This window comes from Aplidium turbinatum, chromosome 3 (assembly GCF_918807975.1).
Source record: "Aplidium turbinatum chromosome 3, kaAplTurb1.1, whole genome shotgun sequence".
NCBI classification, from domain to species: Eukaryota; Metazoa; Chordata; class Ascidiacea; order Aplousobranchia; family Polyclinidae; genus Aplidium; species Aplidium turbinatum.
This window is the reverse complement of record NC_137474.1, coordinates 10,661,023-10,685,026: the sequence shown is the minus strand read 5'-3', so window position 1 is coordinate 10,685,026 and position 24,004 is coordinate 10,661,023. Positions and strand designations below refer to the sequence as shown.

The 24,004-nt window shown below is 37.5% G+C and overlaps 1 protein-coding gene and 1 long non-coding RNA gene across 2 annotated transcripts in view; one reads left to right on the top strand and one right to left on the bottom strand.

Annotated features, from left to right (window-relative positions):
* Positions 1-801: 801 nt before the first annotated feature.
* The window catches only part of LOC145766282 (ephrin type-A receptor 4-B-like), a 36,489-nt gene continuing 13,286 nt past the window's right edge, over positions 802-24,004 (bottom strand). Inside the window, exons 7-17 of the mRNA XM_082577957.1 lie at positions 20,326-20,481; positions 10,743-10,851; positions 10,137-10,284; positions 9,000-9,254; positions 8,378-8,732; positions 8,178-8,291; positions 7,880-8,062; positions 6,589-6,860; positions 6,157-6,351; positions 2,352-2,656; positions 802-2,225 (exon numbers count right to left, since the gene is read on the bottom strand). Coding sequence (XP_082434083.1) covers positions 1,982-2,225; positions 2,352-2,656; positions 6,157-6,351; positions 6,589-6,860; positions 7,880-8,062; positions 8,178-8,291; positions 8,378-8,732; positions 9,000-9,254; positions 10,137-10,284; positions 10,743-10,851; positions 20,326-20,481 — 2,336 coding nt within the window. The 3' untranslated portion in view covers positions 802-1,981. The remainder of the gene's footprint in view (positions 2,226-2,351; positions 2,657-6,156; positions 6,352-6,588; positions 6,861-7,879; positions 8,063-8,177; positions 8,292-8,377; positions 8,733-8,999; positions 9,255-10,136; positions 10,285-10,742; positions 10,852-20,325; positions 20,482-24,004) is intronic.
* Positions 17,043-17,732, top strand: LOC145766283 (uncharacterized). The gene is made up of 2 exons (XR_014288702.1): positions 17,043-17,181; positions 17,363-17,732. It is a non-coding gene; the product is annotated as an uncharacterized LOC145766283 (long non-coding RNA).

Here is a 24,004-nt window from a genome sequence, read left to right as displayed (position 1 = left end):
TGTTATTTATTGTGCTCAATTCAAGTCAATGGAGATTCTAATCTAAATAGTCGTATATCTTTTCGCAATTTGCATCTGGCCCACATCTGTTAATCTCGAAGCAATCCGGCCCTCAGAGAAAAAAGTTTGGTGACCCCTGGACTAAGTCAAAGGCTCAACAAACCTGTCACAGAAAAGGAAGACGGTCTTTAAAAGCTTAATAAGCACTATTAAGCTTAAAGACATAGTCTACTGAGTTTAAAAAAACATTTAATTTCTAAACGCCCTTTCTACTTTTTTGTCATTTAGCCCACTTGTCCGGTGAGTACATGCGTGTGAGAACAAACTGTTGACCTTATCAATGCGGAGCGTCCAATCTACAAAGCACTAACTGGAATGCAGAACTTACCATGCTAGCAATGGGCGAAGCTACCCTAAGCTGGCATTGCACCAAGTTTGAAAATTTAATCTATGTAATATGAAAAAAGAACTGGGTCTATATAACCTGAGAAACAGTTGACCAGCTGATAATGAAAGGAGCTATTTAAATTGACAAGACGTCCTTGTTGAGAGCCAAAAGATCTATGTTCCATTAGGTAGATTGGAAAAAAAGTCATGTTTAGTTTCTTGTAGGGGTGGAAAGAAAATGGCTTCTTATATTTTCAATTATATGATATATTTCATTATGATATTTGAACAGCTTCAAAGTTGGTAAAAACTTGGAAAGTGCATTTGTTTGCTGCAGTACGCGTGTAGCCCAACAATAAACAAAACAATTTTGATGCTAAGTTATTACATTTACAGACTCAAATCGAACATAAATGTATTTATTTTGTGTTTTATTTGAAAACAACACGAAGAAAAGACCTGAAAAGCAGCAGGCTACGTTATAATAAATAATAATCGGCTTTACGTAGGAACAATACAAAAATGGCATTTTAGATAAATAGATGTACGTGTGTAGCCAACGTCTGCAGACGTTGAATCAATGTTAAAAACGACTGATTTGCTGTCTGGGACAGCTGAGAAACATTTCGTTTTTTGATGGTATAGAATACACTTCGACGATTGAAGATCTGATGTCGAAAAGCACGGTTTATAAATTTTTGTATTGCAGAGGCTTCTTTTTTGACGTTTTATCAACAGATTTACATAAAAAACGATACTTTCGATCAGGATTGGATTTTTGTGGTTGATCAAGGCAACGAAAAAGCAATACGGAAAACATGATTTCTCATAAATTAAACTTTTCAAAATTGTTTCCCATTTTTTGTCATTTCTGATGACGATCCAACTTCAAGCAAAGGCAATCCGGAGCAAAAAATCATTCACGTGAATTTACGTTAAAATTACAATAGAAAAATATCTTCAACGCAAATGCATTTAAAAATTCAATAAATACAACATAATCATTTCAGAACTTCAGAATTTTGACCAACACATCTCAATTTGCAACCATTCATCGATTGGCTGCAGAATGAAAGCAGGTTTCGAGGTTCAACTCGTGACACAGTGTCCACGTCATATGAAAATTGCGTGGTGAAAAAAAAGCTTCGTGAGTTCATGAAAAGATTCATATCATGAAAAAAAATTGTAGCCTACCAAGTACGAAAATAGTTAGCAAAAATTACGAAGAAAAAATATGTCAAAACATTTCGACGATCCCTTCAGAACAGAAAATCTTGTCAATGCTATTCCAATACAAAGCAAGTAGTATACGTCAGCGTGATAATGTAATGGAATACACGTTTACAAGTTTAATTTAAATAAATACAGAAAAGCTAATATTCATTTCCTGACAACCCAGTTTGCTAGTGTCAAACTTTTTGCGTTGGAATTGATTGTTTTGCCATGTCAGATGCACGCAGAAGCAACACAGCTATCTGGCCGAAATTTCCTTTGTCCAGATACCACTTCTTTCGACCTGAAGCAGTTTCTCACGAACCACGTCATGTTCGGAAATTTGCGGATTCCATTTATCGGAAACGTCCGATGTTGTGCGTCAGACAATTGCCGCGTCGACATTTCTGGCCTGACGTTGCTGCTGAGCAGGCAACGTAAAGGAATGGTTGCTAGCAACAACTGGAGGAGACGTTTCGGATGGAAGACGCATCGTGCTGGACATACCAGGAGACATGCATGCTCCGGAGGAAGGTGGGGATGTGAGATGGCGACGCAGGGTGTCAAGTCCGCTCTGCAGACGACTCCGATGAGAAGGTGATGCAATCCCGAGACGCTCCAGATCACTGAAACAAGATTAAAGTTTGGTCTTCACAAACAGTAATGCTATTCAAACTGATCACAAAGTTTTCTCGTGAAAAAGCAGTATTGAATCAGAAAATAACAACACTGTTTTGCTAAGAGCCATTTACCTGGCAGAAATGTGTGCCAGCGTTTCCAAGTCACTGATCCCGTGGTCATAGAAGCTTCTACGGTAGCGTCCCAACTTGACCATGTCCAACCACTCGTCCAGGTTGGACACGTCCTGCAGGCTGGTGGGGCTATCTGGGTTCAGAAGTGGGGCCGATGAGTCCCCCGCCTCAGTGTCATCCTTTAGCAAATGCGGTTGGCGGATGAATCGGTCCAGCTGAGCGATTAGTTCACTGAACGAGGGACGACGCCGAGATTCGTAGCTCCAACATTGCAGCATAAGGTTGTGAAGTGCCCGTGGACAGTCCTGTAGACAAAGGGTGAGAGATTACAAATACGTTCAGCAATAAATGATCACAAAAGTTAAGTTTTACGTTAAGAAACGTAAAACCAATGCCAAAAACAATAACGTTTTCAAGTTGTTATAATTCGCAACAGACAAATCTAAAAACGCGGATTTTTTTCAAGTTTTTTACATCTTGTTTGGTGATAATTGATAAACCATGTCAAACAAAGAGCATTTGATGAAACAACGTAGGTCGGAAAAATGAGTTCCGAATGTTCGGGCATAAAGTTGTGAACGAATCATATATTTCCAACCAAAACTGGGCCTCAGCCCAGTTTGTAATCTCAAACGTGGCTTAAAAATCTATGTCTAAGAGGACATGGGACCACAAGTTAAAATTTCTGAATGAGCCCAATTAGCAAAGGCAAACTGGTCAATGCAGACATGCAGTAAATCTAAGCGATTAAGAATCGAATAGTTTTCACACTGAAGCCTGAACCCGAAAGGAAAACTAGTCCCTTAAAAACTTTGTATCTCACTGTCTAAATTTTGCTTTATCAGATTTTGCGCTAATGGAAAGATAACTTGAAACGCTGAGGCAATTTCAGATCAACTATGGAGGTGAAGACACATTATGAGATTATGCTTTAGTTAGATAGAAATAGATTGACATCTAAAATAGAAAATTGCCAGTTCGTATATAGCTTCAAAAGAACTCAAACAAATTGCGATATAAAATCATTGCATTGCGGTTTCGGCTGAAGTTTACCATGAGATTTTAAATCTAAACCGGGTCTTCATATTCGTGTCAGAGTGAGCTACTCCCAAGCTTTTTAAGGCCCGTAACGAGAACTTCAAAATTTTATTTTAAAAGCAAGAAATTTAAATTTAAATTTTTCACAGCTGACAACAAGTGATTTTAGCTGTCAAAATTCAGATCAAAACGCTATTTCAGTGTGAGCGAAACCTTGCTCCGTTGCTGCATCTTGTGTCGAATACCAGACTTTTTTAAAGGAACACGCTCAAAACAATCTCTAGCTTAATAAGGTTGTCAATTTCTAAACTTCAACCAAAATGGCTTTGCAAACGCCTAGTGGGGACAGGGAATGGATCAAGTTTCTTAACATAAAGTTGAGTGTTTGCTTCAACTCGGCTCATTAGTCGACGAACATTTGCGACCCTCTGTGCAAATAAAGACATTTATTTACAGTAAAGAAAACTGGCATCAAGTATGCCGGCTTCGGTTGTATGCTACCACCTATCTTAACGCTTCTTTGTGCTTTTTTAACGTTTATGGAATGTCTTTTACGATTCAAATGATGCAAAATTAAAAGAAACCGTGCTACTTTAAATGTTTTCACTTTTTTTTTTTTTTGTAAAAAAGTTGAAATTTAAAAACTTACAAAAGAAAAATAGTCGTTTACTGCCACCAAAGCGTGATTTAAAATTGTTTTGAAACACACAAGCTGATAATGAGAATTGTTATTGTTGAGTTCCATCGAGAAAATGTTAAACTAGTCACCTCTCAATAGCGACAGAAGAGATACCAGCTTAATAAAAACATTTGTGTGTCAAGACCAGACAAAATCAAAATTGCATCTATGGAACAGCGTAAGACAATTTTGTTTTGATTTCTTTGCTTGCTACACTTGTTCAGCCTCGGCATGTTTCAAGACGAGATAAACATCACAAAAAAAAAATTTAAACCAGCAAAGCGGCGACTGTGTCCCACAATAGTGGGTGGCCCTAAAGAGCTGCAATGTACTAAACACAATTAGCGTCGTGCATGGCTTGGCTGCTGTGATTGATAACCTTAAAGTACAAAACAGAAAAATGTGCTGCACGATTTTCACACAACATTTCACCGAAAGTGCGGTTGCGATATCTTATGATAATAGATTGATAAAAATGAACTGAAGGGCTGTTCTGCTTTACAGCATATCCCACTCACTAGCAGAAAAATTTCCAGTAAGCAAAACATTCCATTTTCACATCAAATCAACGTCTGCAGGCATTGAATCAATGTAAAAAATATTGTTTTTTTTCGGCTGCGTCAATCAATTCTCAAATTCTGAAAAACGTCGACATTGTCCCTTAGAATTAAATGTTGCAAACTTGAAAAGCCCAAAATAATTTGCACACTTTCGCATTAGTGTATCTTATCAGCGGCAACGAAACAAACAAGGTAGTAAATTTTGACTGATCAAATAAAGTTGCATTTTGTATCGGATGTTATGACAACGTATTTTGATAAGGTCAATCAAGAAATAACAACAACTGATATCAGACGCTGACACCTTTTTGAAAACCTTTCCAAGTATTCGAAAATCAGCTTAAATTTGCACAAATAAACAATGAAAGAAATACGTCAACAAAATAGGATTAACCCAAGAGGGCGAAATGAGTCAATGTTTTGTCATTAATCCAAGCCGGCGATGGAACCTTTGTGTCGGCTTCCACGTTTCAATCAGGATCCAATTTTTTTCACCAAGCGACTGGATTTTATTGAGATCTGCTCGGCTTATCACTGATTCAAACGCTAAAATATTTTTTCTAAAGGTGTTTTTTGTGCCGATCTGAAGTTTGTCCAGACCGACAGGTAGATTTGTTGTTTTTGGAAGATGTTTTTTTGCGGATTTATTGGTCATTCGGGTGCGTGTGGACAGGCGTGAAATTGGGGTATTAACGAACTTAGCGTCTACCCAGGGCTATTAAGTGTCGCTTTGATTCAGACTTTTTCGGTTAATTTTCCTATTGTTCGGCAAAATGGCGTCTCTTGAAGTAGGATTAAACCCCAAGGTAAATTAAAAAACCTTTCACGTTTATTACACAAGGGGTTGAATCATAGTCAAAAATCCTGAATAACTCGGTTGTTGCGTTAAAGAAATCGTTCACGAAGCAACAACTAAAGTTTCTCTAACCGGCTTAGGCGGGAAACCGTTTCAGCATCACAAGTGGTCCGCGGAAGAGAAGCTTATTTGCTCAGCCGAACAAACTTGTTTACAACCACGTTCGTTTCAAAGTGGACAGAAAACAAATGCCTCGGGTTACAAAGAGCAGGTTGGCAACGTTTGCCCAGACGAAAGCTGCTGCTGCCACCAATCTCGCTGCTCTGCGTTCACTGCGAATGGTAGCCTAATGTTGTGAACAGCAAAGAGTTTCTTGTTGGAATATGTCTCAGAGTAAATTTAAGGATCATTTTGACAATGATTTGCTAAACAAAAACTGGACGTCGCAGCACTTTCAAGCTTCGCATTTTATGATCAATTAAACGTTATTTCACGTAAACTTAGCGCAAGTTACGCTGAAAAAGGTTCCAATTTCTCTGAAAATGCTGATTGTTAAATTGGCGACAACCCATAAACCACATCAATAACATGTGATTCAATAAAAAGGCCCTTTGCTACTAAGTGCTCTTCTTAGCAAAAGAGATCGGTCACTTTGGCATTGATGCAATGTCTTTAGTTCGGAGTTTTGCTACTTGAGCTGGGCAATGGTTTGTGGAACTTTCGCCAACTCACCATCGGTGCAGGCAGCCTGTATCCATCCTCTATCACCTCGGTGACGTCATCATTGCTCATGTCCCAGTAGGGTTTATCCCCGTACGACATCACCTCCCACATCACTATGCCGTAGCTCCATACGTCGCTGGCAGAAGTGAACTTGCGATAACGAATGCACTCGGGTGCCGTCCAGCGGAGCGCGATTTTTCCACCCTGCAAGTACAAAAATTAATAAACTACCAGAATTCTTTACAGGCAAGCTCGTTAAATCTTCACTAATTTCAATAAAATTAATCATTCAAAAACAATTTTTACTTTCAGTTTGAAGCACATTTTAAATTTTCGAAAGAGCTCGCTCATTCTTGTAAGACAAATCAAAGCGACCTTTCAAAGCTATCCCTATGAGCAATAAAAACAACACATGCTTTTCTTATCCCAGTCTGAACCTACCTGTGTGGTGTAGGTAGCGTGCGGGTCATTCTCAAGCGTTCGTGAGAGACCGAAGTCGGATACTTTGCAGACGAGATCGGAATTGAGGAGGATGTTGCGGGCGGCAAGATCGCGATGGACATAATTCATGCTGGAGAGATATCGCATCCCGCTCGCTATTCCTTTCATCATCTGGAGGAGTTGTATCATGGACAAATCGCATCGCTTCTTTTGAAGATATTTATCCAAAGATCCGTTTTCCATGAACTCGGTAATGAGCATCGCTGGCATGTCTAGCAAACAAAAATAAGCTCTTGAAAAACCTGCACCCTTGTCGATCAAGTACAATGCAGCTGTAGAAATTCTTATTATCGACCCAATTCTCAGATCTGTGCTTTTGGTTTCCCAGAATTTTCTTTCAAATGTCTTTCAACTTCCATTGAATTCGATGCCGGACAAAAACAAGTCAATCAAAAACAGCACCATATCTCAGCCAGCAAGTCAGTTCTTTTAAAATAGCAAAGGACATGATTTGTTGACTAGGATCTCTGACGGGCCGACTCTTTCCGACAACTAATATGATTATTATTATTTGACGACTCAATGCATCGGAATGAAAACTTTGATAAAAGAAATAAACTACAGGAGTCAGTGCTATGAGCTAGATGTCAATCAAACAAAAATCTTTCAATTTTTACGTGTATTTAACGATATGAAACACTCTGATCAACGCAACACAGAGCAAACAGTTCAAAACTTCAGTTATTTGAAGCCATCAATCACGGTGAGCCAGAAATAGTTCGATGATAAGATGATAATAATGGCTTGATCAGCGTTCTTATAGCTCGAGAAATGTGATTCCCACTCGGTTTCAGTTGAACTTTGCTAGTTTCTTCACAGAGCAAAGTGGCTTTCAAACTCAATAACATTTTACAGTAAATCAGCTTTTGCAGAAATCGTAAGTGAAGCATGACGTTTTTGAAGTTGTTTCACGGCACTTATCACACTTTGACAGCCACAAGTTTCATGGAATCATGCACCGCAAATGGCATAACAATTAATTATAGATTAACTGCATAATCTTGCAGGCCGCGACATTGACTTTGGCAGATAAGCATCAGTTTAAAAACGCTTTGCTCGCGTATAGGCTACTCACCCACCAATTGAAATACTTTCGTCGCTCATAACACTGTTATGCGATTTTGATAAATCGTTTTTAATTCATCCATTTACGTCGAAAACACGATGGGAGAAATTCATTTGCTGCATACTTCATAGGGGAACTACAAAACACACCTCGCAACAAACTTACTTTTGGTGACAACTCCTTTGAACTGGACAATATTGGGGTCACAAAACTGAGCCATAGTGCAAGCCTCCCTTAAGAAGTTGGTCTGATCGATGAGACTCGCGCCGTGCTTCAATCTCTTCACTGCAACGGAACAACTTAATTTTCCTTCGACCAACTTCCCTTTGCAAACCTCTCCAAATTCACCTGCAGCAAAGAACGTTAATTTAAAGTCTGCGCGATCACTTCTGTTAATGCGAATGCACTGAGCACGTTTACTGAGAAGAGTGCGTCTTCTGCATCTTTTGTCATGTGATCTCACCTTGGCCAATCACGCGTTCGATCTTGATTCGAGAGACATCGATCTCGCATGCAATCTCTTTGACGCCTTGATGGGGGTCGCGATAGTCCACATACGTTCTTCTAGTACTCGCTCCTGGTTAAAACCAAGATATCAGTAAAACAAAAGGAAAAAGGAAACGATTTGCATTAGTAACCACTTGATGAAGACACAAACTATACCTGGAACTGAGCTACTAAAGTCGTCACGATTGAGTAATCTTCTTCCGTTCTCGCTGTCAGCCAACTTGCTTCTTGCTCTGATGTCTTCGTTTGCAAGTCTTTGAGCTCTTCGGCGGCGAACCAAAATGATAATGATGATGATCACAATGATGATGAACACACCAACCGCTGCTCCCACTATCATGCTAGTGCTGTCTCCGGTGGAAGGGCGGGGCTTTGGGGCCTCTGCTGGATTGGTCGTGTACGTGATTGGTTCGCTAAAATGTCCAAACCCTGATGACGATAGTGCTCGGACTTCAACTGAGTAAGTGGTGTCAGGAACCAAGCCAGTGATGGTGGCATTTTTAGTGGCAACCTGGATAAAACAAAAGGGAAATAAAGTTATTTTTGTCGATGGTCTTCACCCTTTGGCCGGTGCAGTGCAAGTCAAAACCATCAAATTCCGAAAAAAATAGACAACCGAAAAAAAACAAAGGGTGATTGTTTTTCTTATTGCAGCAAGACGAAGCTGTACCTTGACAAGTAAACTGTTTCTAGTGATTGAAAATTGTAATGTTTCAAGAGCAGCAGTCAGAAACTCATTCAACCCAGTAAATCAACATCAGATCTTGGTTTGACTTACACGGAGGAATCGAGACGAAAGTGACGTGGCTTGGTTGCCGCTGGTTTGTACCGGTTTGATCCTGACTTCATACTCAACGATTTTTGTGATTGACTGAAGGGGGGCTCTCCATTGGAATGACATGCTTGTTTCATCTTTAGAAGTCAAAGACAGACTTTGAATAATTGAAGGAGCGTCCTCACTTGTGGCAAACTTAACTAGTGCAAACCGTGGAGGGCTCTTGCTGGAGTGAGAAACGCCGTTTTGAGCGCTCACCTATAAAAGAAAGTTAAAAATTGCAGTTAAGTAGACCGGGTATGATTTGACGGCGACAGCTGAAGGAAGATGGCTTTATTTTTTCTTCTTTTATTTAAGTTTGTTTCAAAAGAAAACGTATTTTTCAAAACTTGATTGAAAGAATTTTGAACACGGCATGAAAAAAAAAATTCATGCTTTAACGTAGCGTCATTTGACGTATCAGTGACAGCAAGGTCAACAAGAAGTAATGTGAACGCACTTTATCAGGCTTAAAAACTTGCTAAACTAGCGAAATCGCATTATTTTTTATCGATAAATGTGAAATTTTGAGCATTGAGTTGTCACTTCTTAACTGTTCATTTCCAACATATTTAAATCATTGAACAAACATCGTGATTTAGTATTTAGATCTGGCAATTATCTACTTAATTTAGAATTAAGTTATCTTGAAGGCAGGGACTGTTCCATCGCTGGAAACTAATTGTAGGTGTCGGCGTAGGAATACAACAAAACAGAAATGTGAGAACAGATCCAGTTAACATACGCTGAGTGCTATCAAATTGTCTTAGACTTCTTGTAAGAACGTAAGGCAAACGTTTACTGTGAACAACAGTAACGCAACAGTTGCAGGCATTTACGAATTTCAACAGCACTCAGCTTTATCAAAACTTGGCTTCAACAAACATATTACAAACTAATGTTTTCTATTCTAAACTTAAAAAAAAATCTTTTTCCAATTGCTTGATCACCAAAGTACACAAGTATCGCGTTTTTAACTGTCCAGACTTTAGTTCAGAAACAGCCAAAGTCGACGAATGTAGCACAGACACTAAAGTGACTAAACAGTAGACGAAGGGATCTATCAATGTGAAAACAACAATAACAAGTGTTGTACTTTACCGTGAACACGTAATGAGTGAATGGTTCCAGTTGACTGACTTTCATGCTAGTCTCAGTCACGTGAGTGGGGTCTTTGGAAAGAAAATCGAGGCTCTGTGAGCAGGGTTGGCATCTTTGGAAGGTGAAATCGCATTTCTCGCATGAAACACTGCGTGAAAAAAATGACATTGAGCATTGATCCAGCTATAGTGGTTTCTGCTTCCAATCAAACGGAAGAGTCATGCATTCAAAGAGTTTTCACAAATTAACAAAATGTATTATTTTTTACGTAGCGTATCACAACGTTAGGCCTATTTCACAAAAAAAGAGCTAAAAGTGAAACACAAAACTTTTCCTAAAGCACGGAAGTTTGAATTGCTGAGCTGTCACGGCGTACATAAAAACGACAGAGACGATTCGCGCCGTCTTGTTGTTCGGTAAAGAATAATCGTGGCAAAAGGTGGATTTCAACCACATAAATATTTTATTGAATGCGAATAAAGTGAATTGAAGATCGGCAACAATTTTTCTTGTTCAAATTCAAAAACAACAAAGACATAAATAATAATGGAAACTAAGGAAAATACAATATCGAGGAAATTCGAGACAAAAATGATTGTTTTTTACCTGTAATACAAATCTACCCTGTCCCCGGTTTTGGTTGGTGCCGACCACTCTAGTCTCACATCAGTATTATTCAAATGGAACGTCAAATTAGTCGGAGAGCTCGGTGGACCTGGAAAAAAGAAGTTTTATGTTGCAGATGACTGAAAACATTACTTTGCGTTTGACGGGCGGCCATTGCAAGGTCACATGGGCTTAATTACAGCGGGCACAAAAATCAAGGGATTAGTTTACACAAAAATTGGTCTTACCGAATTGCATGAAACAAAATGCTCTGCTGCGATAAAAAGGTCAAAATCGTGTCAAGTTCCTACTCAGACAGCAAATCAACCGTTTTTTACATTGATTCAACGTCTGCAGACGTTGAATCGATGTAAAAAAGGTAGATTTGCTGTCTGGGTAAGATTTGAACACGATTTTACTTTCTCATGAAAAAGACATGACTTGAATGTAGCAGTCCAACACAACAATATCAACTCAGCGTCTAAGTCAAAAATAATTAAATATACATGACATCATTGGTATGATGTAATCAACACTGCTGATGTTAGTCATTGATATTCTTGAAATGTAATATGCAACTTCTAAAAGGGATGATTAGTTTAAGTTTGAATAAACATCAAAGAAACAGCGTAAAAAGTAACGTTTGCAAAAGTTAAAATATTTGAAAATGTTGAAAATTTTCTGAATTTGTCCACTCGCTAAAAGGCCTTTTGAGGTCAAGTGATGACAAAATCTTCCTCAAATCACTTCCTGCCGTGGTGAACTTAACAATGGTGATACTGACAACAAGGGCACGGTACTGCACTCCCAATCAGCAACTTATTACGAGGATGCTATTATAGCTATCGGTAGGAGACACATCAAAGTGAAAGTTTATCTTTAATTTCCTGAAGGATTGCGGTTGGCCGACTTCAAAGATTTGCAATAAACCGATTGTGGTTCTTCGTTTTGCTGAGTGTGATATTTGTTGTACGTGATTTTGTCGACTAAAGTCTTTTCAGTGATGAACTTAAAATGTGTTGAAGGCTGAAGTTCCTACTTTGCCTATCCGCAGACAAGGTGACGAGTGGAGACCTGTTGGAAGGGGCGAGAAGCGATCTGTCACGCATGAGTTCATGTACACATCACATCACGTTTGCTCAATCAAACGTTACCACTTGGTGCAACAATAATTAATTGAAATAACTCGAATGAAATCAAAATTTAAACAATTATAGCGTTGACCATATTTCTAAGAGCGAGAGCCTGACGCTTGTTTGAGCAACTAAAGTCTCACGTCAACTGGGACTTGTCAAAAAACTACACAATCTTCTTCATATACTATTCTAACTTCATTTAGAAAACCAACTTTTTAGGGTGATTTTAGAACAAATTTTGAAATGTGTAATACAGTGACATGAATGTACAGTTGAAAGCTCAAGCTTGAAACAAAAAAACTTTATCGTGTTTTCAGTTACCCAGACCTTGCCTTGTCAAACAGCATAGTAAAAGATTAAACGTAGTTAGCATAAAAACACTCGATTGTACTGTCTAACACAGGGCTACTCAACTGGCGGACCGCGGTCCGAATCCGGACCTTCTGGGTGTTGAAGGTGGACCTCGGGCTTCTGGAAGAATAACCTCATTGCCACATTTTAGGGCCTCTTTAAACAGATTTTCATTAGGATAAAGCATTTTTTTGTGATTAATTATCCAAGGAGCTGGAGGCTTCCCCCAGACCCCCAACGATTTGCCGTCTTCTCTAATGTGCTATCCACACAGCTACACTACAAAGAAACACCATACATTTTTTCCCTTTTTATTTCTTTGTTGGTGTCAGACAAAAATCCAAGTCGTGTTACATATTACCCGAAAACTGTTTCGGTGTTCGTAGGCTACTGATTGTTTAATTTTTGTGGTTGCATATGAAATATTCACCGGACTGCAAAAATATTCAACTTGTCAAAATGGACCTTTGCTAAACAGGTGTTCTAATCTGTGACATTATCTTAATGTGGTAAACCCAGTGATATAGAAATCTGCATGAACCAAAATAACAACATATTAAATTCCAATTTAAAGTACTGTCATGGTAAAAATTCTCAAACACTCTTAGTCTATTTCTTTAGGCAATGGCATGTGTCACTTTTTTATTATCAGACTTCTGGTGATGTTAATGCAAGAAAGACAAATTTTTATTAGATTGGCTATCTCACAGTATCCGTTGTTCGATGTATCCCACCAAATAAATACCGGTTAGGGGTTATATAATTATATCACACTTAGTGGATTTTAAAATAATAATTTTTCACCAAGCGTTTGAATTTTTTCAATTTTTGAGCATATGTTTACTTAAATTAAACATGCACCAACACACCATCCGATTCAAGAACGTAAGATGAGATTCAAAGTTGGCAGGTGTTTTTCTAGAAACGTTAAGTAAATTCCTTAAAATAGCAAGGAAACGCACTTGTTGATTGACAAGTGTTTGTGCCCGTACCAGACTTGTACAAGAAGAGCAAACAACAAAGACAGAGCAATTAGCTCATGTCAACACAGAGAGGTCATGGTTCAGTTTGACAGACTGCCGGCAGATTTGCACTGAATGCTCTATGGCACTTTACAAGAGTTTTGTTTACCTACGAAAGATTAACTCCAAATCGGACAAGCACCCTCACACATTCGTGTTTTCACGTAACTCATTGACCCTTTTAGTCTTGTGTTTGCTCGCGGTGTCGGGTGTTCCTCAAAATAACTCCCGCCCGTTCATACCCTAAAGGCAGTGACTTTCTACAAGGTGCTTAAAATGTTTGGAATGCTGGTACCAGTGACGCTGCACTTGCAGAGACAGTTGTCCGTGCTTTCTGTGTTGCTCGGCGACACAGCAAAACAAAACCTTGATTTTTTGTATAAACATCTCTAAATCAATGTGAAAATGCCTCGTGGATCAACAGCTCCCAGGTTAACGACCAACCGGTCGTTAAGCTGACAAGCAATCATTACGAGTTGCTTGCCATAATTAAGCGATTACAAACTACTCAACACCGGCTTGGCGCGTCGGAAGAGATTTTGTGTTACGATTTCTCTGATAAAATTCCGCTGAGAAAGTGATTTCAACAACAGCAGTCAGTGTGAGCACAAGCAAGCTGTTCATTCAATGCATGATTGTTAAACAGCAAGTTGTACAATTTACTTTCAATGCACTTGCCAAGTAAAATCTTAAAAGCTAGCGCTAAGATTTGACAGCATATGCTTCAAGTCTTCAAGAGTCTTGAAACCATTTTCTTTTGTTCCACAACACCAAGGTTGAGTGACAGGTAGGCTAAGCGCCAAAGTTAAACATTTATTTAAGATGAGGCGATAATCGTCATAGATTATGATAGTAATGGATTAGTTATCACTGCGCTGTAGATTACTTCACTATCAGGCAGCCATGATTTGAAAAAGTGGATTGCGTCATTACGTCATAGCTTCAAAACCGAATGAAGGATTCGTCGAATGCTAAAGTGGTTTATTGACTAAAGTAGTCAGTCTATCTGGCAGTAGGCTAAGCGACGTTGCTCATCAATTTTAAGATTAAAATTTAACCAATCAACAATGACTACAAAGCAATTTAGTTATGATTTTTAGTAATTTAGAACTAGTTTTAGTTTCAGAAGTAACCTTTGATAATTTTTTTTGTCAATTCGATTACAACGGAGACAATTTTCCTTATTTCAAAGTCTCAATGACACGCAAGAATAGAACAACAAGCAAAAACATACAAGTCAAGTGCAATGGCAACTTGCCCCCATGCACAGCTACCTGCAAACATGATGACGTCAATGCAAACAAATACAGCAGGTGTGTTAGATTTTCATACCAAATATGGCCTTTTTAAATAAGCCAGTACAACGACAAACAAAATCGTGGAAGAAATTGAAGGAAATCGGACGAACTAACAGTATCAACACCATTGGGTGTTGATTGTCTCAATGTATTTTTAGTGAAAAAATTAAACCAACTCAAAAACGCGCAAAAAAAGAAGAAAACTGTGCCATCTCTTGAAACTAAAAAACATCATTTTCTGAAATTATACCTCAGTATTTCTGTCAAAAGAAATTTGTGAAAGCATTGTTTTATGAGATTGCGATTAAGTAACACTGACAAGACTGGACAGCTGTTTACAATTACAAAGGAAATCGCATGCATAAAAAACATGTATGTTATCTGATTCTATTTGAATAAGAACCTTCTGATGATCCGTGTAGGACTGTAGGTAAAACAGGCTGTTAAGGATTCAGATAGTAATAACTATATTTGATGTGTGTTATCTGAGGTATGCCATCATTGAAAATTTAATTGTGCTCATTGAATGATCAGTAGTGGTGGATGTGTGTTTCTCAGCCAAAAAAATGCCATTTCTACATCGTTTTAACGTCGCTAGACGTTGTTTTTGTTGGTTTAGCTAGGTATTCGTATAGTGTCAAGATCTTGTCTTTTTTAAAAGAACTTTGAATGATAAAACTATAGAAACACACGCTCTGATGGTATTTTAGTCCAAAGTAAACGTTTTGAACAATATCAAACAATACATTCCAGGCCAAGTAGGGTTAAAGTACTTTTGTGACAACCACTTCTTTTATCACGCCATTGACAATATAACAACATAAAATGCCAGACGAATTCAATGAGAAATTCTACATTGGTTGTACCACATTAGCTATATACAGGTACAAGAGACGCGAGAGTTTTATTTGGAAATGTAAGTCGATCCGTTGTTTAAAATAAACAAAAAGTATAACCGCAGCACGACATCCAATATTGGCAAAAACATATAACAAACAAAAAAAATTTAAATCTTAGTTACATCAATTGAACCTTTTCCTTAATAAACTTATGCAATAATCTCGAAAATTTGGACATTGTACCACGATTCGAATATTCAAAGTATTATTGGAATGTACTACCCGGATGAGAATACGTTGCCAAAATAAAAGTTACCTGTGAACACCAGAAACAGATAAAACTAACGCTGTCTATTTTCAGCAGGAATTTGTAAATTTGAAGTGCAAAAGTAAAGCATTACCAAACTAGCAAAAATGAGTCTATTTTTGCATAAATCCGACGTGTACAAATATGAAACTAATGTAAAAAAAGGAGATAGGTTTTGCCATTAGGGTAACTGCTAAAGAAAAAATCATGCACCAATGAAATGTCACCAAACAGACCAGGACACAATTTACGAAAATCCCAGCACGACTTTTAAATAGAACACTGTATATAAATAAATCCATGGTCAATGGACTTGCGGCTTTCGAACGCATTTTGATCGTTTTCATGAATGAGAAAGTGTGGCTTTGCCTATCAGGTGTCGTGGGGACAGATTTGGACAATACGTCGCTAATTACGACACGGCTAAACATTTCAGTAACCACATTGTTTAAGATATATCATGTGGCGTTTAAATGAATTGAAGCACGTCTGGTATTCTTTATAACACAAAAAAACTTGTAAAATGGGTGCCGATGACTCGCAAGGATCGTTTGGAATTTTTATGGCTTTTAAATTTTTTTGATCTTGCGTTTAATGAGAAACAAGATTTCATTGAACAACAAAAGGGTATGTCAATAATGCTATTTGCTTTAAGCTATTTGATTATGACTTGCTTCACTTTCTTCACACGTTCGCAATCTGTAATTAAACACTGGTCTTTTTACATTAACACGTTCACTGCCGACAACTAGATATCTAGTGACATTATGAGGCAATTTGACGGCACATGACGTCATAATGCCCCAAAAGGGCTTGATGTGTTGCCAATCTAGGTCCCTGGTGGGTTGCTTTAATTTTAAACCCCAAAAAAAATATTTTTACCCCAGATCTCGATTTGATCCCCTTCAAATTCTTGAAATCAAATATAAATAAAAAAGCCAATCAAGTGTGAAATACATCAAATCCAGCAGTCGATTTTCGATTTCGAGGTCCAAGTCCAACTCAGTAAGTCAGTAATCTGTATGTTAGACTGAGACATTCCTGGACTATAGGCTACCCAGTATGTTTAGTCAAATGAAGTGCATAGATCAATGCAGGTAGGTTATGATGTAGCAAGGTTATTGAATAATTATATTATTTTGCTAAGGTTTAGGCTAATTTAATTATTTAGGGTCAGTAGACTACTACTGTACTGTACAATCTACCTGTACCCTATCTAGCTGCCAGCAAGAAAGTATTTTTTTTTTATGAAGATAGGTATGATGACATTGTTTGTTTTCTATTGAAACAGGTTTTTACTAAGTCACTTTGAAACTTTCAATTAAACCATTTTTCAATCAAATTTTTAAATAATTTTTCAATAAAATACACCATTGGTTGATTGAACAAACTGACAATATGGGTATATCAAATGCCTTGGAGTTGCTACTGAATGAAGAAAGTGACATGGAGTATGAAAGTGGGGACAAATCATCCTATATACCAGGTAAGTTAAAAAAAACTGAAGCACTTATTTTTTTTTAAAGTTAGGTTTTTAGTCTAAGTTCTGATTCTGCTGTTGTTGGTTGAAAAATGTATAAAAATAGTCCGAAATCAATGCAAACAACAAATAAAATGCCAAAATTATTTGAAACTCCATGATTAACACAAATTTTTAACATCAATAGATGGGGTCATAAGAGAAGAAAGAGCGGAGCAGGAAATCGAGGTATTGCATGCAATGGAGATTGATGATGAGGAAGACACACCAACAAATTTAACAACCAGCATACCAAACTCGACCTTCAATGCATCAACCCCAATCACCAGCTTGGTTATTTTTCGCCACTGTATTCAATTGCATTTTTTGTAGGCAGTGAATCAACTTGCTTGTAGGCTATGACTTGATTCATATTTTATGTTTCATGTCCTATTGCATTTTGTAAAGAATGACATTGCTTTTCAGTCTTGTCTATTTAGGATAAAAAGCATTGTTTCAAAATAAACTATACATTACGTAATTTGTTATTGTACTGTATTAGGTAATTTATGTTCATAGTAAGCTTGCTGATTACCTCTTGTTTTGTCAGTTGCAATTTAATTTAAAACTGAGGACAACAGGGAATGCTTTCATTCATCTGTGAAGGTGAAAACAGTATAGTTTTCAAGACATTTGCTTGACATGAGTTTAGTACCTTCATTTTGGTCTCTTTATTTTTTTATTACATTCACCAGGCGTTCCAACCATTTTGCTCCTAAACTTTACTTTTTCATGCAGTATCTATGAAGTCAGTTTGCATAGGATCTCATTTCAATTTGTCAATTGAAACATGTCCAATGATTCATGTGCAGTTACCAGTTGCTTACTGCAACCAGAAGAAAATCTCTTGTTTCACTTGATACTTACTTAATTTCAGTTTGGTCAGGGTTTATTTTTAGCCTAAGCTAAAAACCAAAGCATTTTAGCTTAGGCTAAAAACCAAAGTATTTTAGCTTAGGCTAAAAATTTATGTCTTATTTTACTAATGTGGACGTTTGTCAACTACTAGTTGATTTTATTTGATGTGTCAAATAAATTTTATCCAATGTTTAACTTTGGGTGCTTTTTAGTTTTGAATAGTTAGCCTAGGCTATTCAATATAAAAGTTGTTACATCAAAACAAAATTCTTCACATTCAGATGCTGTAACACAAAACATTCCAAGGATGTTTCAGATCAACAAACTATTTTCCAAAGTTCTGGTTAGAAGTTTGTTTGAAAATAAGTATGTATTGTTTTGCACAGCCTAACAGACCGAGTTCAATTTCAGTACCCTACCCTAGTAGGCCTAATCAGCCAGCATAAATTGTCGGTTCTACATTGCTTCAACGTCGGAACCATGTAGAAAAAGAAACTTTTGCTGACTGGGAAGTTGAAACTAAGAAACCTTGAGATGAGCGCTTTGATATATTTCAAGCACCCAGTTAGCCTAACAGTTCATTTTTACATTGATTCAACATTATGAATACGTTGAATTAGCCTATCGGTTCTTTACATTGATTTCACGTCTGAATACATTGATTCAATGAAAAATAAAGTGATTTGCTGACTGGCGCGGCGCGATTGAAACTGCAATAATATTTTTGCTGATTGTCCGCAACATTGATTTGCACCGAAACTCCAAAGTGTATTTCTGTGTTTTGGCAACACATTTTTTCGTTACCATGGGAACAAATGCAAAAGGGGATTTCCAAAAAAAAGCTCAAAACGCCGGCAGTCAAAGTGTTAACAAAAAATCGAGTTCAGAGAATTTTCGACCGCTGCAGTTAGTCATGGTAGTGATATTTAAGAAGACTGTCATGTACTTACACCACGGGAGCATAAACTTCCTTTGATTTTTAATCCAAGCTTTGGCTTGGAGAGTAATTGATCATGCTGAACATGAAATGCAACCCCATTTTACCTTTCACGGTAAATTTAAAAAATGATTTTCTGCTTATTCAATTGGTTCTAAAAATGTGTGAAAAAGTACAGCCGATAAACTTCTCAGAAAAAAACAGATGGTAAAACACCATAGGGACATATATGTCGAGTTGGGGCCTTTCGCATCAACTTCTACATAATATAGATTACATTGAAAGACGGCAAAAGCCTTTGAACTGGACTTACAAATCAACAGGCTTTCGAAGTCTCGCTTTTCGTGTAATAAGCTGATTATGTTGCGTTGTTATTTAGATAAGAATAACTAACACCAAAATTCAATATCTGGAAAATTGAAAGGAAAATTTGTTTTTATAAAAGTTACGATTGATGTGGGTAGTAGTAGGCACTGTGTTGAAATTAAATACGAAAAGCTAATAGAAGAGCAAAAAAGCAATCCTTTGTTCTTAAAATTGCGGAAAATAACCTACTTCTTTTTTTTTTGTCTAGTCTAGACCTAAACATTTTGTCAAACAGCAAGACCTCGAAAACTTTTCAAGCGTCAGAGCGAAGTTTGAATAATAATTGCAGATTTCAACATTGTGACGTCAGCGTGGCTACATTAAATAGACTAGCAACTGTCCGACGTGTGCAACCCAGCCTGCATATAAGTCCTCTTTTGCATTGATTAAACACTTGCAAGCATTTAATCAATGTAAAACGAGGTTGATTTTTTTGCTGGGAAGTAACCGCGGCGCAAAAAGCTGACCTGGGTCAAGACTCGCTCGTCCTTGACCCAGGTAGCAGGCGAACCGAAACGCGAAAGAACACATTGACTAAACAAGGCATGGAAACCAGAGAATGTACATTCTGCGACAATAACTCAGTCTTTACCGGCAAACCGCACACGGATGCAATGGCCAAGGTCGCCTTTTAAGTCAAGGGCTGACAGAATATTAGTAAAGAATTTTAAACTTTAGAACTGTTTAGAGACTTTTAAAGTGATTTCATCTTAAACCCGCAATAAGTGAGCGCCAAGTGCAGCCAAGATGAAACATGTCTTGTCGCTAAACCAATGAAAAACCCAGCTACAACATCAGTCCTTGTTTGCAGTGATTCATCGTTTATAGATGGATACAGACGTAAAATCAATGTTAAAAAAGACTGATTTTCTGGCTGGGATGTGCATTATCACACACTCCAATGTCTATTCGTCATAAATGTAAGGTGATGATAAAATGTATTGACTTACGAGTGCAGCCGTGATCAACGGATTCTGATGAGGGTCTGAAGTATCCGTAATCACACATGCAGTTCGTTGAGGCGGTGGATCGCGCGCTGCTGTGGGAGGGACACCTCGTACAGGCGTCGTTGCCGGACTTTGCCTTGTAGAAACCAACATTACAGGCTAGAATAGAAAACATAAAACAGATTTAAAAATGGAGCCATGTATTTCTGATCAAATTTGCAAAAAAAGAATCATTTTTGCTTTTAAAAAACGTCGTTTATTGGACATAATTGTGGTATTAGTGGTAGGCTACTTCCTGCTACGGCGCAAGCAGTAATTATATATTCACTCGCTGAAAACTAAGCTTAGTTTGGCTGTCGAATGGTAAATGTATTTTGAAACAAGTTCATAACAAAACGCTACGTATTGCGACGTTACAATAACAAGGAAGTGTTGTAGTGCATTTCACCAATGTGTGGGCAGATCCACCGCTTGGTGATCGTCACTGTGTGCGGAAATACTTTCGATGGAGAATTTCAACTTCAAGTGCCTGATTCAACATCGTGATGGCACTCGAGATATTTCAGGCTGGAAAGTTATGTCAAGAGCACCAAGTCAGCATCTTAACCACGAAAGTGTTTCATGAGTATACAACAATTCGACATCAATCTCTAATGATCTATCCCTCTGTCGCCACAAACAACCTGTGAACTTGTATTTTTTGAGCTGTTTTTGTTGGAAAAGTGTTGAAAAGAGTCCTTGGAATGTGGCTGTTCTATCTTGATAAAGCGTCGATCAAATTAAGTACCGCCAGATTCAGTCATTTTGTCGCTATGTTTTGACACTTCAACAGTAACAGCACAAGCTTCTCTTTCATCGTACAAGTTTTGCGCATTTGCTAATTTCTGGCACAACAAAAGAGAACAATCCTTTCTTTTTCAGGGTTAAGTAAATAACGATTAACCTTCGATTAACCTTTTGTTCTAACACAACTTATCATAAAATGCTTGTTGTCATATGACATAAACTAAATCTTGAAAACGACTGACAGGAAGCAGATAGTAATGAAGAAGGATAAGGTTGTTAGTATTACAATTGCAAAGATGAGCAGTGCTGATTGACTCAATGGTTGCAACATGCAAGTGTTGTTTACTGTACTGTGGATTCTTTCTAAAGTTCTGCCAAACGTCAAACCTCAAATCAAATTTTGAACAAAGTAGGATAAAAAAAACTCTCAAGCAGCAAGTAAACGACCATCATATCTTGTTGGAAACGCTACGCAGGGCACATAAGTTGCCTGTTTTTACGTCGTTTCAACGCCAATGGAGGCAGGAATAAGAAATTTTCTGGCTGGATAGAGATCATTGTCCGTTAAATATTCAAGAATACGTTTTATCCGTTAAAATAGAAACACTTTTCAAACGCAAAACTGAGTGAAATACGCACGCGATTACTCTTAACAGATGAACAAGTATATTTTTATCACTGACTTCTTAAGAAATTACAATGAGGCTTGGCAATACGTTTTTGTGACTTCAACTTTGATCCTCACTTTCGTAAATGGCTTTCATATAATGACTGGATGTTTCACACTAATTTAAGCTTCGATAAAAGTCAAGGTAAAATATCACTCAAGCAAAAGAAACAAACATAACTTGAGAAAACAGATGCTCTTCTGATCGATCATCTGTTTGACAATTGCCTCACATTTTCTAGACCTTAATCAAAGTCGACCTGTGAGGTATTGTTAAGACGCTTTCAGCTTAGGTGGCCTAAAATACAATAAATTAATGCAAAAACTGATGTACATGAACGTGTTTATACCTGGTTATCCAAAATGGATAACAAAAGAAAAAGAGGTAGCGAAGTGTGGAAAATGACTACAAAAGTGTGAAAGGTTAGCGTGAGACTGTCCTCAATGACAAAGACGCACATTAGCCTTGAGTATGCCATTACGTCAAAGCTACTAATTTAGCTTAATGCTACACTTCGTTTCTATGAGTACTCAGAACTAAAGGGTAAAATAGTAAAAATAATTACGTGAAGAACAGTGTGGGCCAATTTGGGTTTTAAAACCTTTTTTATCCAGACTTTTCATAGTTTTTTCATACCAAACTGATTCCGAAATTATTAAGCAACAGACCAGACACAAGAAGGCGATCTCATTCAAAATCCCGTCCAAATGTTGATAAGCATTCAAACTTTTCAATAAATCTGTTATGATAAAAACAGCAATTTTAGATTGATACATGCTTTCCAAGAGGACGCACGGGAGCGGTTTAAGACTATGTCTCCGGTTAACTTCGGCAAACATAGTTTTTGCAAGCTTGTTGCTTAAATTCCTTATCCAATCCGATGTCAAGCGAGACAATCCTGATTAAAATAAACCGCAAAATCATGAACAAGCGAGTATAGAGATGACCCACTGCTGAACTACAGTGCACAACCAACTCTGCCTTGAAAAAAGCAGGTTACCAGTTGTGTTTGATTTCACAAAATCGTCAACATTTTGAGCTCATGGGTGATTGCAACTTTTTTGTTATACAAGTGAAACTATATTTCATTAATCGAATCGTTCGCGGTGACTGCTGCGAATGGAAAACTTTATCTATTTTTAGTTTTTAAAAAGAACGCAATTGGGTTTGGTTTTGACGCTGTTGAGGTGATTTAAACATGGTACTGGACTTAAAAGCTTAAAATTTCATCATTACAAAATCATTTTTGTGGAAAGCTTCTTGCATTTGGCAAAGCTTTTTTAATCTTTTTAATGACAGAACTGGCAACGTTTCGCCTGAAGCTCGTAAAGCAAAATGTAAAACTTGATGAGCTGACGACAACATTCCAGAACTATGATGTCATCGCTAAAAGAACCTTTTGCCCTGGGCAAGTTATTGGCTGTGTAAGTTGTAAACTTTATCGCGAGACCAACTCAAGATAGCAAAATCCGTCGTTTTTACATTAATTCAACGTCTGCAGACATTAAATCAATGTACAAATAAACTTTACGGTCTGGGTAAGCGTTGCGAAATAAACCACTTGAATAGAAACAAAAAGAAATTTACGATTTTTTTAACATCTGTTCACAAGATCCAAGACAAATTAGTCTGCACCCATTAAAAGCCAACTCATTGAAATTATGACCTTGGGCAGCAATTACAGACAAATATTAAATTCTTTATCCTTTAACACCTACAGAAAAGGGATGGATGGAATTATTAAATTTGTTTTATTGCGGTGTAGCAAGTAATAACTTTGGTATTCTGGCCAACAGGAACTTTATGGTTAATGAGTAAGTACATGGTGGTGATGGTGAAATTAAACATACCTTTGCTCCGAAAACAGTCGTAAACGTCTACTGCAAAAAGTTATTATCGAAAAAATCCACAAAGTGACACGGTTATTGATGTTTGCGTAGACAACACGGTATTTATATGAAGACCTGGCAACACTGCGTTTTCGGAAGAAAACAGTTCAGTTCTGTTTGTTTTTATTTTTGACCGCCACAACGAAAAGCAATATAATAATACAAACAGTATATGCCAAACAAAGCAGAGGTCTAGAAAAGGTAGAAGCGACAAAAATCAAGCCTGTTGTGAAATCGGTAGAAACGAGGAGGACAACAAGTATGATTTTAGTTTCGACTCAAAAGTGCAAAAATCCAACGACGCTGTGGTTTCACGGGGTCATCATTTCAATTAATGGT